Source organism: Aspergillus japonicus (assembly GCF_003184785.1).
Source record: "Aspergillus japonicus CBS 114.51 unplaced genomic scaffold BO86scaffold_37, whole genome shotgun sequence".
Classification (NCBI taxonomy): Eukaryota; Fungi; Ascomycota; class Eurotiomycetes; order Eurotiales; family Aspergillaceae; genus Aspergillus; species Aspergillus japonicus.
Genome location: NW_020291674.1, coordinates 227,006 through 242,234, shown reverse-complemented (window position 1 = coordinate 242,234; position 15,229 = coordinate 227,006). Strand labels below are relative to the sequence as shown.

Genomic DNA, 15,229 nt, shown 5'->3' with positions numbered 1-15,229 from the left:
TGGCACATGACTTGAGCGCCGATGGTAGCGGTGGTTCGGCGACCTTACCATGGCCCTGAACCCCGGTGGGTGGGTGGTGGGTGACACCGGGGTCGGCTCGATCTCGAATTCTCTGTTCTTGACGTCCGTTGATCCCCAGTGCATGTTGAACCAGGCCCCTCTGCCGCGCGTGGTATATTCGGGCAGACAGCAGAACATTATATAAATGCGTACATAAAAGTTCGAGAAGTCATTGACAAAGATTCATCAATCTTTCTCGCCATGGTACTCCCCGAGCAAGACCCTGTTTTAGCTCTTTTCACCGAGTCAGCTGATCGCTGGCCCGATCATGTCGCGGTGGACGATGGGCCCAAGGGCTCGAGAACATACCGACAACTGAACGAAGAATCCAGCTCCCTGGGAGCATATTTGAAGGCCAAGGGAGTGAGACCAGGGCATATAATCCCTATTGTTACAACCACCTGCATACAAATGGTGGTAGGCATCCTTGGCATTATCAAAGCGGGCGCTGTGTATGTCCCCATCGACCGAGAACGAAGTCCCCGTCACCGCATAGAGTATGTTCTGAACAAAAGCCAAGCCAAGATCGTGCTCTATACGGGGACAGAGATCTCCGCCGGTCAGGCAAGAGCAATTCACCTGCCGGCAGCTTCGGACCCTCCTGCCTATAACGGCCAGGTAGCCAACCGTATCGACGATGTTCTAGCTATCATATTCACCTCGGGAACAACGAATAAACCCAAAGGTGTCCGGGTCAGGAGCAGCTCAGTCGCGCGGTTTGTCACTTCTCCAGGATTTAACTACGACGTTACACAGGCCGATCGGGTCTTGCTGGTCTTATCTGTCGGCTTTGATGGTACGTGTCTCGCAGTCTTGCGTCGACCCATTCCGATCACCCCAGCGTCTCATGCTAACGGTAAAACTCGCAGCCTGCATGGGGACTATTTTCAACACACTGTGCAATGGGGGCATGTTAGTCCTGGCCGACTCGGAAACTCTGGCAGAGCGCGCAAAGCAAAGCACTATCATCACTGCCACCCCTTCGATCTTGGCGGCGCTCGGGCCCCCTATCCCCGCCGAGTATTCGAAATTGAGGCGCATTATCTTGGGGGGTGAGACTGCCTCAGAGCAACTGCTAGACCTATGGGATAGTCTACACGTACCGATCTGGATTGCCTATGGGCCAACAGAGGCTACTTGTGCCGTCTTGACTCAGAGGTTGCGACGTGATCCACAGACCCGGAGGTTCTTGCCCACGCGGCTCGGACATCCGATACCAGGATCCAAAATCATGTTATTAAACCCAACCGACATGAGCATCATCAATGAGCTCAAGACGCCCGGGGAGATCGGGATTGCAGGGCCCTGTCTCTCCGCCGGCTACCTCGACGACGAGATGCAGACCAATGAGAAATTCATTTACCTTAGTGAGCATACGATATACCGAACCGGAGACATGGCTGAGTGGATTGAAGATCATGATGGCACACGCACTCTGGACTTCCATGGACGTGAAGATCGCTTGGTCAAAAGTCGGGGGTTCCTAGTCAACCTGGACCAGGACGTCGACCAGGGCATCATCCGAGCGTGTCCTTCCGTGCAAGCGGCCTACTCACTGAAAATCAATGGATTGATATGTACAGCCATTGTGGGCTCGCAGGTCGATACCGCAGAGTTGCTGACTACCTGGAAGTCGATGGCGCTGCCCTACGCCGTTCCCGACCACCTCATTCCCTTGCCCAGCCTACCCTTGAGCTCGAATGGCAAGCTGGATCCGCATCGACTCTCTTCCATCTTGGAGAAAACAATAGCAAGTCCCAAGGAAACCCAGAGGTCAATGGCTTCATTGAACCAGTTGAATAAGACGCCGAAGCAAACCGTCCTGGCTTGGTTCCAGGATGAGTTAAAAATTCCTCTCACTGAGATTGACTTGAATGCTTCGAGTGTGTCAATGGGAGTCAGTTCACTCGCTGCAGTCAGACTATCCTCCTTCTGCGGTCAGGCTGGCTATGTAGTCTCAGTGGCTGATATTCTGGAGGCACCGTCACTGAAGGAGGTCATTGCCCGATGTAAAACATCATCGACTGCGCCCAACAATAAGTTTTCCAGCCAGCAGAGAGATCCAGTGACGCATTCAAATCTTAGCCCTCTACAACACAAGATGGTTCTGGAAACGAAGGTTGACCCTCATGTGAACTATGCACAACACATCTCCCATTATCGCACCGAGGATATCAGGCACATCAAGAAGGCATGGGAGACTGTGGCCCGGGCGGAGCCGCTCTTTCGGACAGCTTTCACGGAAACTGAATCCGGAATCGTTCAAGAGGTGGTAATGGAGAGCCAATTTCGCTGGGAGGAGCGGGCAGTTCACACCTCGCAGCAAATCGAGGACCATATGCATGGAGCAATAAAACGAACCGGTCTGGGAGTGTCGGTTTTGGTGTTGCACCATGAAGGTATTCAGCTGCCACAAGGCGAAAGTGTACTGGTGTGGACCACCCATCGGGCTTTGTTGGATGGATTCTCCAGTCTCCTGTTATTGGGAAAACTGGATATGGCGCTTGAAGGACACAAATTCGAGCCCTCCATCCCGTTTGCGCAAGCAGCGATGGATCTACACCAGCTGCGCGGACGGATGAATGAGGAAGCATGTAGGTTCTGGAAACATCGTCGGAAGGGGCTGTCAGAGTCCAAGGGCGAATTCAATATCCCTGACACGCTGTCCCAGGACAAGGACTGCTGGGCCAATATACAGTACATCCACCCAGAGCCTCTAGACAGGGGGCAACTGAGCCAGAGGGCGAAGCAATTAGCCGTCACCCCAGCCTCAATACTACATGCCGCCTGGGCCTTGCTGGTCTCCCTGTACGCTGACTCCAGCCAGGTATCGTTTGGGATGGTGCTTTCCGGCCGGGATTTGCCTTTCACCTGGGCCCCGTCGGTAATCGGCCCTTTGATCAACCAGCTGCCATACAGTTGCGCAATCAAAAGACAAATGTCCGTATCTACCTTTGTCCAGAGCGTTCAGAGGGACATTCGCGACCATGCGCGAGTCCAGCTTTCTGAGGCACCGGTGGGCACCCCGCCGATTACCACTCTGCTCGTGGTGCAGGAGGCCGACATGCGCAAGCGATCAGTGGTCCTGCCCCCCTTACGTGAACCACGTCTGAGGGAATCTACCAGCCTGCCTCTAGTCATGGAGGTGCAAAGCACGGGCGAGATGCATCTTTTGTATCGCAGCGATCGGTTCAATGCTCAGACAGTCCAGGACGTGGCGGCTATCTTCAGAAACATCGCTCAGCTTCTCACTGCCGATGCTGAATGTCTCACTGTAGGGCATTGCCTTCAGCACAGTCTGCCACCGCCCATGCAGCACTCCCTCCTGCAGCTGGGTAATATCAATCGACCAGAATCACGAGTGACAAACACAGGACCGACACTGGGCAGCTTGTTTCGGAACACGGTGCGCCAGCATCCCAATCTCATCGCTGTAACAAAGGACACAATGTCCGTCTCCTATCGCCAACTTCTGGACTCCGCTCAGCGCGTGGCCTATGCCGTTCTCTCACACGCGCGGCCAGGAGACGTTGTTGCCGTGATCGCCGATCGTTCTATTAACTGGATTATTGGAGTTTGGGCTGCGGTGCTGGCCGACACCGCCTATTGCCCGATCGATGCTTCATTTCCAACGGAGTACCAGGTATCACTAGTGAAACAAAGCCACGCCACCCTGGTGTTATTTCCATCGTCAGAACAACGGATGCATTGGTGCTCCCAAGAATGGCCAGCTCTTGCGACCGAGGATGCTTTACAGAGCGCGAAAGTGCCTGTTGCTGGGCCGTGGCCAACGCAAACGCCCAGTGATGTGGCATACGTTTGCTTTACCTCAGGATCCACTGGTGTTCCTAAAGGTAGGTTCGAAATCCCTTTCTCCCAGGACCAATCCTGACAGCTGATATTCTATTTTAAATAGGTGTGAAGTGTCTTCATCGGGGACTAGTCGCCCTTCAATCCCGCGAGGAATACCGAATTTTCAGTCAGCCAGGACGTCGGATCGCCCAATTCCTCTCGCCTGGATTTGGAGGCTGCGTATTTGAGGTCTTTGGTGCCTTGTGCTATGGGGCTACTTTGGTGCTCCGAACGAAGGACGATGACATATTATCACATCTGGACCAGGTGGACGCCACCATTCTTACCCCGTCCGTTGCGGCAGAAATGGTTCCATGGCAGTTTCCGAGAATCAAATATGTTGGTCAAACTTGTCCCAATCTGTAAAGGCTCTCGAGACGCCATCTTTGACACCAGTCTGCTCCTAGGTTTATTTTGCTGGCGAGCCGGCCACAGAGCCCATTGTGGCCCGCTGGTGGTCCCCAGATCGGCAGCTGTACAATGCCTACGGATCTACCGAGGTAAATTCTTTGCTTCTTCTGCTTTCAATGTGCTTTTCTAATGGGACGCGCTCTGCCAGGCTACTGTGATGAATACATTGGGCTCACTAGACCCTGACCTACCCATATGCCTGGGTGGTCCAGTCCCGTCCTCCAGATTATATGTTTTGAACGGGGAAGGGGAACTTGTTCCACCTAATACAATAGGGCACATCCACATCGCGGGTGTACAGGTGAGTGATGGGTACATTGAGACGGCACCAACGAGACGCGGAGAGTTTCGGCCAGACCCGTTTTGCGATGGGCAGGAAAGGATGTATCACACGGGTGATCTGGGCCACTTTGACCATGGGGGTAAGCTTTGGTACTGCAGCCGCAAAGACCGCCAGGTGAAGGTTCGCGGATATAGAGTCAACCTCGACGATATCGCTCATGCAGTCTACCGCCTCGTGCCCACAGTACGGAAGGCCGTGGCGGTTCTCCGCGAGGATGGCAGCATTGTGCTCGTGCTGTGCCCGAAAAAGGTGGATGAAGCTGGCGTCCGTGAAGCCTTGCGCACCGCCCTGCCCCCTCATTATCAGCCCTCCCAAATACAGACACTGGAGAATATGCCGACGACAAAGAACGGAAAGATGGATTTGCAGACACTGAAGAAAGTCAACGCGAGGGGAGTCTCCGGATCGAGACCCGAAAAGGCGGTCGACACCCCCCTCAGCGAAGCCGCTCGAGCTATAGCTGGAGCCTGGAAACACATATTGAGCCTTGATCCTTCTGCTAAGATAAACGAAGATGATGACTTCTTTGCGCTCGGTGGAGACTCTGTCTCGATGCTCAAGCTAGCGCGAGAGCTGAACGATATCTTTCAAGTTCGTGTGACGGTCCGCGATGTGTTGTTGCGGTCTGTCCTGCGGGACCTTGCAGCCTTGGTTGAGACGAGCCCCAGAACAACACTCAATTTACCTCCAGCGCCGGAGAAGAGCCCTGATCGGCTCGGAACGACTAACCTGTCTCCTCCGGAAATGTTATGGGTACATTACTATACCACCTCCCAATGTCCAAGCGCGTTCAATGTTCCATTCCATGCCAGCCTGTCGCCACACCTTGATTTGAAAAGGCTCGCCTCGAGCGTAGAGGGGTCACTAAATCGCCACCGTATCCTGCGGACTCGCATTAAGAAGTCTCATAACGGGTACACGCGCACCATCTCAGACGAACGCATCGCAGTGCGCTTTGAGACATCCATCAATGTTGGGGAATGGATCAGTCAGCCGTTCAAACTCGAAGGAAGTCTGGTCCGAGCCGCTATGACCAAAGATTCTTTACTCCTCAATTTCTCCCATCTGCTCTGTGATAATGACACCTTGACGCATCTTCTACAGGAAATTGGGGATCTGTATTGCGGTAGACGAGTATCTGCTGTGACGCACGAATACTTTGACGAGCAACCGTGGTCATTCCCGGTACCAGTGCCGAAAGAGTTGCAAGCTTATTGGAATGACCATTTGACGGGCATTGAGGTGCCACGTCCTTTAGCCACACAGCGAGTCCGTTCTTACCGTGGAAGCTCCATGCAACCCACAATCTCCAGTAAATCAGCACAGAGGCTCCTGGACACTTGCGCCGATCACCACGTCTCCCCGCGGTATTTTGCCCTGGCTATTGTGGCGATTACTTTGCAAACGTTGGCCGATACTCGAGACGTCCTAATCGGATGCCCATACATCAACCGCCCCAATGAATCTGGCGCTGAAACGATCGGGCTTCATCTTGAACCGCTCCCTCTTCGCTTCACCTTGTCAAATTTCTCAGAACCCACACAGATTGTTGAACATCTGCTGCAGGCAGTGAGGACGACGGCTCAGGCTGCTGTCGCGCACGCGGTTCCGTGGCATGCGTTGTTGGCCCTGTTGGGGCTCCCGTTTCCCTTCGGCCACGAGGCCGTCTTCGACTGCGCCGTCACCTTTCGGGAAGACCGGGGTGTGGAGATTACCCAGCGGCTCCCAGACATTGAGGGACTGATGCCGCGCCCGGTGTCCCCCGATGGCGCCATCTTTGCTCTCCTGTTTGAGTGGCGCTTCACAGACGACGACCAGGGTGTGTCGCTGCGGCTCGGCTATGACACGGATCTCCTCTCCCCTGCTTTAGTGGGTGTGGTGAGTCGGGTGCTATGCGTTGCACTGGATAACATGCTTGATCTTGCAATGACGCAGACGCGGTTGCGACACGTGCTACGACAAGCCCTAGATGACGCTTGTCTGCGCGCGGGGTTGGAGCCTCTCTCTGTGCGGGAGTTGGCGCGCAAAAATCTGATCGGAGCTGTTTCCGGGGGTGTCTGACCTCCTTCTAACCATTTCTTGATGTACTGTGTAGTTGGGACGTTAGTAATAATTAGTTGAATCAACATAGTTTTTACTCTGCCATGGATGAACCGCGTTCTTAAGTTGGACCCCGAATAGCTTGAAGTGTTGATGATTAGTTGTCTGATGCTAACCCAATCTAGCCAACGGAGTTGAGATCCGTGATCACCTAGGCTGGTGATGCCAAGGTTTGGTCTTCATTTCTGTGAATGATACATGGCAGGTTGACTCATCGGCGAGGAATAGGAGCCACAGGGAAACCCCTTTAGTGAAGAGGCTAGTGTGGATCAGGGAATTCAACAATCCGGTGGGGGCGACGCTAATCTCAATCATGGATCCATGAACCAAACCAGGCGATTCTCGAGGACAAGACCCGGGCACGACTGGTGAATAGGCTATATCTGGATGTCAGCGCTTGGGCCGGTGTAAATACCCTGTTCCTCCCATTCATCCTGAGCCCTGTACTCATTGACACAGTATTATACGCAAGAAAGATATATCAATCAAAGCAATCGCGACAAGCAGATTCTCCAGTTACGCAGATTTATGAAGCTCGCCCCGCGTCTGAAGGAGCTCCCTCGTCTACGAAGCATGTGCTCCGCTTTCATCAGGGCTGTTATGTCGAAGATACCTGGAATGACGCCCATCCGAATGCTGCGTTCCGCTCCTGCGTGATGGGTGAATTCATCGCGGCGTTGGCATCCCTCGACGAGCCTGTCAAGGAGCTCGCCCTGTGCAACCTCCAGAACATCAACCCGACGGACCTTGAGGTGGTCCGAAATCTCACCAAGATTTTGGGCAGTCTGCGCGCACTGCGGCTGAATATCACGAATGAACATGACGGAAACGGGGAAATCGATCTGGAGGTGAGATGCTCTCATTCTTTCTTCTTGTCCTTGGTTTCTCGCATCGCTACCCCAGGCTCTGACCCAAATCTCAGCAAGACGAACCGCACAAATTCTTCCCCGAGCTTCCCTCCTTCTGGCTGGCCCCGGCGGCCGTGACCCTCGAACACCTGACCATCTATTCCTGCAACTACTTCGGCTTCTACCCCAAGCTAGATCTTCGAGAGGTCCACCTCCCGCACCTAAAGACGCTCGCTCTGGGCAAATACGCGTTCGTTCACGACTCCCAACTCGAGTGGATCCTCTCGCACGGCAAGACCCTGACCGAGCTCTACCTCGGCGACACCTCGATCCTCTTCGAGGTCTCCGTCTACAACAACGACCGGGCCTGCCTGGAACCCAACCAATACACCCACAAAGCTGGGCTGCGCAATAAACACTTCGCGACATACGACAAGCGCTGGCACCACTACTTCCGGGCCTTTCAGCTGGGGCTCCCCCATCTGCGTCATTTCCGCTACGGGCGCTCGGGGTGGTGGTGGCAAGAGGACATGACGCCCCTGGAGCGCGAGACGGAGATTACGGTTGGGATGCATGACGAAAGTTACATGGTCTTCTGCGACGGGTTCGGGCCGACTCCGTATATGAATACCACGATCTATAACACCGACGACGACGAGCCCTCCTATGAGGGTGAGGGCGTGGATTGCATGGAGGAGGATCAGCAGGCGTTGAAGAAGCTGCTGGAGAAGATTGGACAGCCGCTGGAGGTAGTGGATTAGAGACACTGCCGATTCAGAGGCCTAGCGGGCCACTTGCCAAGGACGTTAACCAATATTGAGTTAGGCTGCAGAGAAGGTTTTCGCTCACTCTTCGTGTTAGTGAAACCCAGATGGGATGAACCCGATGTCACAAGAAAAAGAAGCTGAAGGCATAGGAGATGTTGATTGCCGGTCCATCTGGACTGACCTGCTATGCTTCGGGCATTCTTTGCGGAACGAGACTCGAGAACCCTTTGATTGTGGGCCTTAGGGCCTGGGTCACCGAGAAGAGAGCTATCACGTGTGGTGAAAAACCTAGCCCCGCAATATGCTGCCTCAGGCGTCGATAAATCTATTGCCTTACTTTTGCCCTCTCACATGTATGTTCGTATCTCGTGATCGATTGGCCACTGACTGCAGTTATTCCGCCCAGAGGACTTCGCGATGTGATTGCAGCGCAGGTGGGCTAGACAAAATCTCGCAGCATCCCTGTTGTGGCCCGAAGTGGCAGCGCATACCGACGTCCTGATGCTCTGTATAAAATAGATTGGCGGGATGGCTATAATGGTCGACACTCCATTATATCATACTCAGAGCAGAGTGGCACACACACATGGAGGATCTCTCAAATGCCGGGATTTCCGCAAAGGCTCGGAGGAGTGGGTCTCGGGCGCAACTGATTAACCCGAGATAAAATCTTTATATCCGTGTCTCACTAAAATCGCAATCGAGATCCACAGCAAAGATCACCAGGTGGCTTGTTCACACCTCAGCGTTCGGAAATCCGGATATCCCAAAATGCCTCGGCCTCGAAATCGGCATGCCGACCACCCCTGAGACTCTACGATTTGCGCAACGATTCTCGGGATGTTGAATCGGCAGTGAACTGACACGAGCATATATCTGTTAAGACCATGTGAAGACCTGCGTGACCCCCACGAATAATATTTACCATGGTTGACATTCAACTCATCACCGGGCGAGCTCTGGTCTCTTACGGTCCTTACAAGGATGGAGGCTGGAAGCTGCGCAACGTTGCTCTGCGACCCATCCGTGAGCATGAGCTGTTGGTCGAGGTCATTGCCTCAGGCGTCTGCCAAACTGACCTACATTTCGCCGGGCTGGAAAGTGGCCACGGCGTGCATTATCCGCGGGTGATGGGCCACGAAGGTATTTCCCGTGGTCCCCCTACCGTTGCATCTCTTCAGGGGTGTATTTGAACACGATACTGACAGGCAGCCTTCCCTTACAGGAGCGGGATACGTCCGACAGGTCGGACCCGGTGTTACCTCAGCGCGCGTCGGCGACCCAGTCCTCATGTCTTTCTCCTCATGCCAGACGTGCCGGTGCTGTCGGCGTGGCCACCCCGCTCACTGCCACAATTTCGACCCCATCAACTTCGAGTCGACGTCCACGGACCGCGTCTTCTGGGAGGAAGGCGCAACAACACCACAGACAAGCGAACCAGACATCTTCGGCCGGTTCTTCGGACAATCGAGTTTCGCTAGTTGGACGATCGTGCAAGAGTCCGCGGTGATCAATGTGGCGGGCATGGTCGAGAAGAAGGAGGAGTTACAGCTGCTGGCCCCGCTGGGATGCGGGATCCAGACGGGAGCAGGAGCGGTCCTCAATGCGGCGGGCGCACAACGAGATGATACGATCGCGGTGCTTGGGTTGGGGGGGGGTGGGCTTGAGTGCCGTCATGGGCGCGCGCATCGCGGGTTGTCAGACCATCATTGGGGTCGCACGCAACGAGGCCCGCCTCAAGCTGGCCCTCGAGCTGGGAGCTACGCATGTGGTTCGGATCGACCCCGACGCGGATCTCAGCCACGTCACGCAGGCTGTGCGTGCACTCACCGGTGGACTTGGGGTCGATGTCACGCTGGAAACTACAGGGGTGCCGGACCTCGTGGCCGAGGCCGTTCGTATGACGGCCAACAGGGGCAAGATTGTGCAGCTGGGGGCAGCGCCTGAAACGGCGACTGTCAATATCCCGATCCACGAGTTCATGGTGGCGGGAAAAGTGTTCATGGGGGTCGTCGAGGGGGATGTGGTTCACCGGGAGTTCGTGCCGCAGATGATTGAGTGGGTGAAGTCGGGCCTTCTGCCTTTGCATAAGATCGTTGGATTTTATCCGGCGGAGAATTTCGAGGAGGCGGTCCGGAATATGAAGAGTGGAAGGACGATCAAGCCGATTCTTCTGTGGTAGCTACTTTAAATACTGGCAGAATAGATGCGCAGAGGCCCCAGACAGGGGATGTGTGTGTATAATTGAGCTAGCCTGGATCGCTACCCATGCATTGCCTCGTGACGGACGATGCGGTTCTCCTGTGGTTTCACATCGATCAATTGTAATAGAAACATCGTTCAAACATAACTTGCTACTTGACACCTCTGTGGACCCAACCTTCGCGGAACGGCTCGCGCATCCAAGAGACAACACATGAAAATAATTAAAGCTAGGAACACATGAGCGAGAACATGTAAGAGACATAATCAGGAAAAGGAATTTAGACGATGGCGAATGCGCAGCATGATAGACAATTCCGAAAGGGCGGGAAATAGACGGAATTAGCATTTCGTTGCATATGGAAAGTCAGTGAAGGGTGGAAGGTATGACTATAACCGACGATTGCTCGAGACAGAAGAGTCAATGGTTCATGCGTAACAGAGAGAAGAATGGACCTGGCCCTATTTTCCCGTTACATTCGTGCGGGAGGTCTTTAGTCCACACATAACCGGAATCCGAGGGCCCCGTCATTGCATATTAGCAGGGTGCTATCTGGCAGTGTCCTCCTATATCGGTGACAGGGCTGTGCAGCCCATATTCTCTCTTACGGCGAGCAGAGTAGTTTCAACCCCCTCGAGAACGGCGTACCTTCACCCAAACCGGTGGCCTTATGCCGGCTAAAAATAGGCGGCCGAAAGCCCGGATGACCGCCCGTCATATAGCCCCACAGACATCCTGGCACAGAAGAAAGACCGAATATATACACCCAGGGCTAAAGCCTTTCCACAAGATATTCCAATCAAGAACTATCTCGCCCTCTGCATCCTTCGAATATCTGGATCTTAGTTCCTATACCACCTCCAGCCAAACCCCATATCACGCCAACAATGGTCACCGCCACAACAACCGGCGCCGCCGCCACCTCCACAGCTTGCGGAACCTCCTATCAATACGAATTCCCAGTCCACGACGCCGCCTGTGGTGTGCCCAACCAAGCCAACTACTCGACCATTTTCGACTCGTGCGCGCTTCCCGCCGGGGTGAGGCCCTACGATAACGACTGTGCACTGTACGCCCTTGCCGTGGGGCAATCCGTGCAAGACCTGACCGATTGTCTGTACAAGGGCGGCGTCGCCTGGGCAGATGTCTGGTGCACCGGTGATGTCGATTCCACCGCGACCGCCACTTCCTTCCCCACCCCAACGAAAAAAATATCCAGTTCGACCTCCAAAAGCACTAAGGGCTCGAAGTCGTCGACTACAGAGTCTGGGACTGCTGCGACGGCGTCGGCCACTGGAGGGGCGGGCGCTGTGACCTTTACAACAAAGTCCGCGGTGGGATTGGTGGGCATTTTGGTGATGGCTATCTTGTGTTAGAGATATGAATGTGGGCAGTGTGACTTCAACGGACGTATATGAAAAATTCTTTGTAATGCTCTAGTTGGGGGGTTCTAATCCATTCGGTTGTGGTCGTGTTCGTGATCCATAGCCGAATAGAATCGAACGCAGCTCCTAAATACCTCTGAGTGCTGTTCCATTGTAAGGTAGTCATGCATGTATTCAAACGATAAGACGCGATAAGACGCCATGACAAGCAAGACTAAGCTCGTTACCACAAACCTACCCATTAAGAGATCAAGTACAATATGTGAGCGACCGCGACCAAGAGCAATGTGTAATGAACCGTTCTACTATCCACATATTTGATCGCTGAATGATATCAGCGGAGTTTATGTTACAATTGAAGGACGGCTTGTTTTCAGCAATGCGTGATGAAATCATAAATATATTGGATCTATAGATAAGTCATTGCGTCATACCTTCCCATGGAATGCAATCCCCGATGTTGTCCTGCTGTTTTACAGAGAATCGCGGAACCGAGCTCGGGATGGGCGCAGGCTCGGTGGCCACGATATGAACCGGGAAGTGAACTTCGAGAATTCTTGTCTGGACCTGCGTAGAGATTAAGCAATCAGAGAGTGCCTCCAATACCTTCGTGTTGTGTATCCTTCTGCAGGGGAAGAGTTTTCGTGATGATCACATACCTTCGATGGCCGGCTGTTGAAGCCCAGCCGCACCTCAAGCTTATAACTGCGCCGCACATTGCACGTCTCGAACGTCGGCGTGATCGCCGTCGGGAGGAGTTGCCCGCCCCAGAAATCATCCGGTATACTCACCGCCGTCCCGACGGGGGTTTCCGCCAGACAGACTAGCATGCGCAGATTGCTCACGGTTCGCAGGATGCGCGAGAGACGCTGGACCCGGACCTGGCCCGCGGCCCGCACCTCCGTTTCTTCGACGATCATCGCTTGGAAATCGTTCAAGATGAGGTCGTGATCGGCGGAATTGACCTTGGTGATTTGCACTCTGATGGGAAGTCGCTGGCCAAGGTGGAGATATGCGCCACACATGAGTTCGATGCTGACATGGTACGTTGTGGCTATCGCCGCCGTTACCTCGCGCGCGGTTGCTGCGTTGCTGCTCTGATGGCAGCGGATGATGACAGCGCGGTGTCGCGCGAGAGACTGCCTTGGGGGCGGGGGGCTGGATGTGGGGCAGAAGAATATTTGGCGGGACTGCTTCGTTGTGTCAGCAAGAGGGGCAATGTTGCAAGATGTGCATGTCACGCAACCTGCTTGATGGACTGCTTCAGGAAGCCGCCAATATGGACGTTGGCTTCGACGGCATATGCTATTTCGGCGGGGGCGGACCGATCACCCGTGCAGGGAGGAAGCCGGCGGAGCAAATGGGGCATCTCTTGCCCTCGGACGGGTGGCGTGGCCTCGGTTTGGGAATGTTTCTCCAGACATTTGGTCGAGTGTGCTTTGTAGCATCCCGACACCGTGGGAAACTGGCAGGGGACACTTTAGTCACTAACGGTAACATAGTAGTGATCTAGTGGGTACGTACCGCTAGGGAGAATGGAAATGTGTACTGCTTAGGCCCTAGGGTTCGGAACCTCGAGGTATCTTGATCCAGCTGCGCGCATGGGGGAAATATCTGCTCTGTCTCCTGAATAAGCTTGGGTTTGGTCAGCCTGCATTTCACCGGCACGCCACAGGTAATTTTAAAAACATACCTGGTGACATTCCGAGTGGCTCGACCCTTCCATTCTCGAAATAGACCGTCCCAACAGCGTAACAGTGATCTGCGATATGTCGACCGGGGAGTCTAGATTGAGGACCAGGTGGCCCGACATGGAATCGTTGTTCGTATATGTCGGCTCACGCTTGTCTAGTTCGATCTGTAACTCCATACACGAGGTAGGATCAAAGAAACTCATCATAAAAGACATGGAAGGTCAGCACAGTCAGGAAGATGAGATTCAGGCCGGTTATCATCTAATGCCGAAGACTTTGACCAAGAATCCTCGGACATTTATCCACTGCGCAAGACATAAGTTGTAAGTGACTTTGACTGCCGGCTCAGTGGGCGCATTTTCTTGGCCTTTGTCATGTTCTGGAGGAGCAATACTGCGGCTATTTTTGTTCGGGACTACGAGCATAATATCAAATGCAGCAAATTTCTTTCCCCTTCAGCTCCCACGTTTCACGTCTCTCTTTTCAGTAAGAACGAATTTCTTTCCGGCTGAAAATTGCAGAAGGTGATAACTTGGAAGGTTTACATAGGTACAGTCCCGAGTCGTGGGGGGGTTCGGCTTAAGAGCGGGGCGCGCGCTGCGGTGGGCTAAGCGTAACTGGGCATTCCCATTGGTTCGGGATAAGGATGGGGCCTCCGTACCCAATCATCCAGGCCCCGAGCCTTCGCTTCCAGTCACCTACCTCGTACCTAGTAGCTTGCCTGGATGTCTTCTCGGTCGCGTTCTTACAATTTTCTGGAAAAGGGTCTTTTAAGACAACTCTAGTCATTCTGCTACTGCTTTCGTAGGCCAGCCAATGTTGAAGTTTGGGCTTGACGGGTGAGTGAGACCTTCCGGAGCGACCGCGAGACACCCATAGTTACCGGGCTGTCCCTGAGGCCAAGCTGTCATTTGATTTACGCAGAAAGGCACGAATGAGATAAAGCAAGTTCCTAGTGTATCACCAGCGTGATCTGAATGCCAAGCCTACATTGAACTCTGACACCCACTATCTCTGATCACTTCCACAAAAGCAACGGCGCCTCCAGTTAGGGCAACAGACTAAACCTTGCCCTGCAAGTGCATATGCACTGTTTCTGATCAGTGAACCCCAGCTCAGCTCGGCCCCGCGGGCCCCGATAAGGGTGGCTGAACACAACGTCCACTGTTGCTTTATGCTGTTCTGTGCCATACATTTTAATGGCGAATGGTTGACCTCCCTCCTTGTATCACTACAGTTTCACTAGGAAAGACACGGTTCTTGAAAACTAGTGGTACGTTCTCGGGCGCAGTGTCGACGACGCCAAATAAGATCACTTGCACTGATTTACGTGTTTTTCTGGTTAGAACCAAGTGACGTTGAATTTTGTCATTCCTGATTCTAGGTTGAAGGTGTTCTTAGCGCTTTACATCCAATAGACTGCACACCCCTGGGTAAGACTAGACCATTTATCTGCCGACATTCCCTTCCCACGGTATAATTGCTACCACTTCAACCCTTTGACCCATTCGAGAACAGGGATTTTGTAACAGGGTTTGTTCAGGGCAAGGTGCGACTGCCTTATGA

The 15,229-nt window shown here is 53.6% G+C and overlaps 5 protein-coding genes across 5 annotated transcripts; 4 read left to right on the top strand and 1 right to left on the bottom strand.

The window, feature by feature from the left end:
• Positions 1-261: 261 nt before the first annotated feature.
• On the top strand, positions 262-6,727 carry BO86DRAFT_433902 (acetyl-CoA synthetase-like protein; the record flags this gene model as incomplete). Its single annotated transcript, XM_025675877.1, has 5 exons — positions 262-856; positions 930-3,914; positions 3,977-4,251; positions 4,320-4,412; positions 4,472-6,727. 5 exons carry the CDS (start codon positions 262-264, stop codon positions 6,725-6,727), a joined length of 6,204 nt encoding a protein of 2,067 aa, XP_025526081.1.
• A 695-nt stretch (positions 6,728-7,422) lies between these two features.
• Positions 7,423-8,375, top strand: BO86DRAFT_401182 (uncharacterized protein; the record flags this gene model as incomplete). Its single annotated transcript, XM_025673760.1, has 2 exons — positions 7,423-7,614; positions 7,689-8,375. The coding sequence occupies 2 exons, from the start codon at positions 7,423-7,425 to the stop codon at positions 8,373-8,375; spliced, it is 879 nt and encodes a 292-aa protein (XP_025526080.1).
• Positions 8,376-9,307: 932 nt separating this feature from the next.
• On the top strand, positions 9,308-10,563 carry BO86DRAFT_380727 (NAD(P)-dependent alcohol dehydrogenase; the record flags this gene model as incomplete). The annotated part of the gene is made up of 3 exons (XM_025670736.1): positions 9,308-9,524; positions 9,607-10,019; positions 10,084-10,563. 3 exons carry the CDS (start codon positions 9,308-9,310, stop codon positions 10,561-10,563), a joined length of 1,110 nt encoding a protein of 369 aa, XP_025526079.1.
• An 861-nt stretch (positions 10,564-11,424) lies between these two features.
• On the top strand, positions 11,425-12,002 carry BO86DRAFT_390542 (uncharacterized protein). The gene has a single exon (XM_025672418.1). It carries the CDS (start codon positions 11,472-11,474, stop codon positions 11,958-11,960), a length of 489 nt encoding a protein of 162 aa, XP_025526078.1. The 5' UTR covers positions 11,425-11,471; the 3' UTR covers positions 11,961-12,002.
• A 387-nt stretch (positions 12,003-12,389) lies between these two features.
• Positions 12,390-13,839, bottom strand: BO86DRAFT_433890 (uncharacterized protein; the record flags this gene model as incomplete). The annotated part of the gene is made up of 5 exons (XM_025675876.1): positions 12,390-12,536; positions 12,629-13,162; positions 13,216-13,434; positions 13,494-13,604; positions 13,663-13,839. The coding sequence occupies 5 exons, from the start codon at positions 13,837-13,839 to the stop codon at positions 12,390-12,392; spliced, it is 1,188 nt and encodes a 395-aa protein (XP_025526077.1).
• Between the last annotated feature and the right edge of the window lie 1,390 nt (positions 13,840-15,229).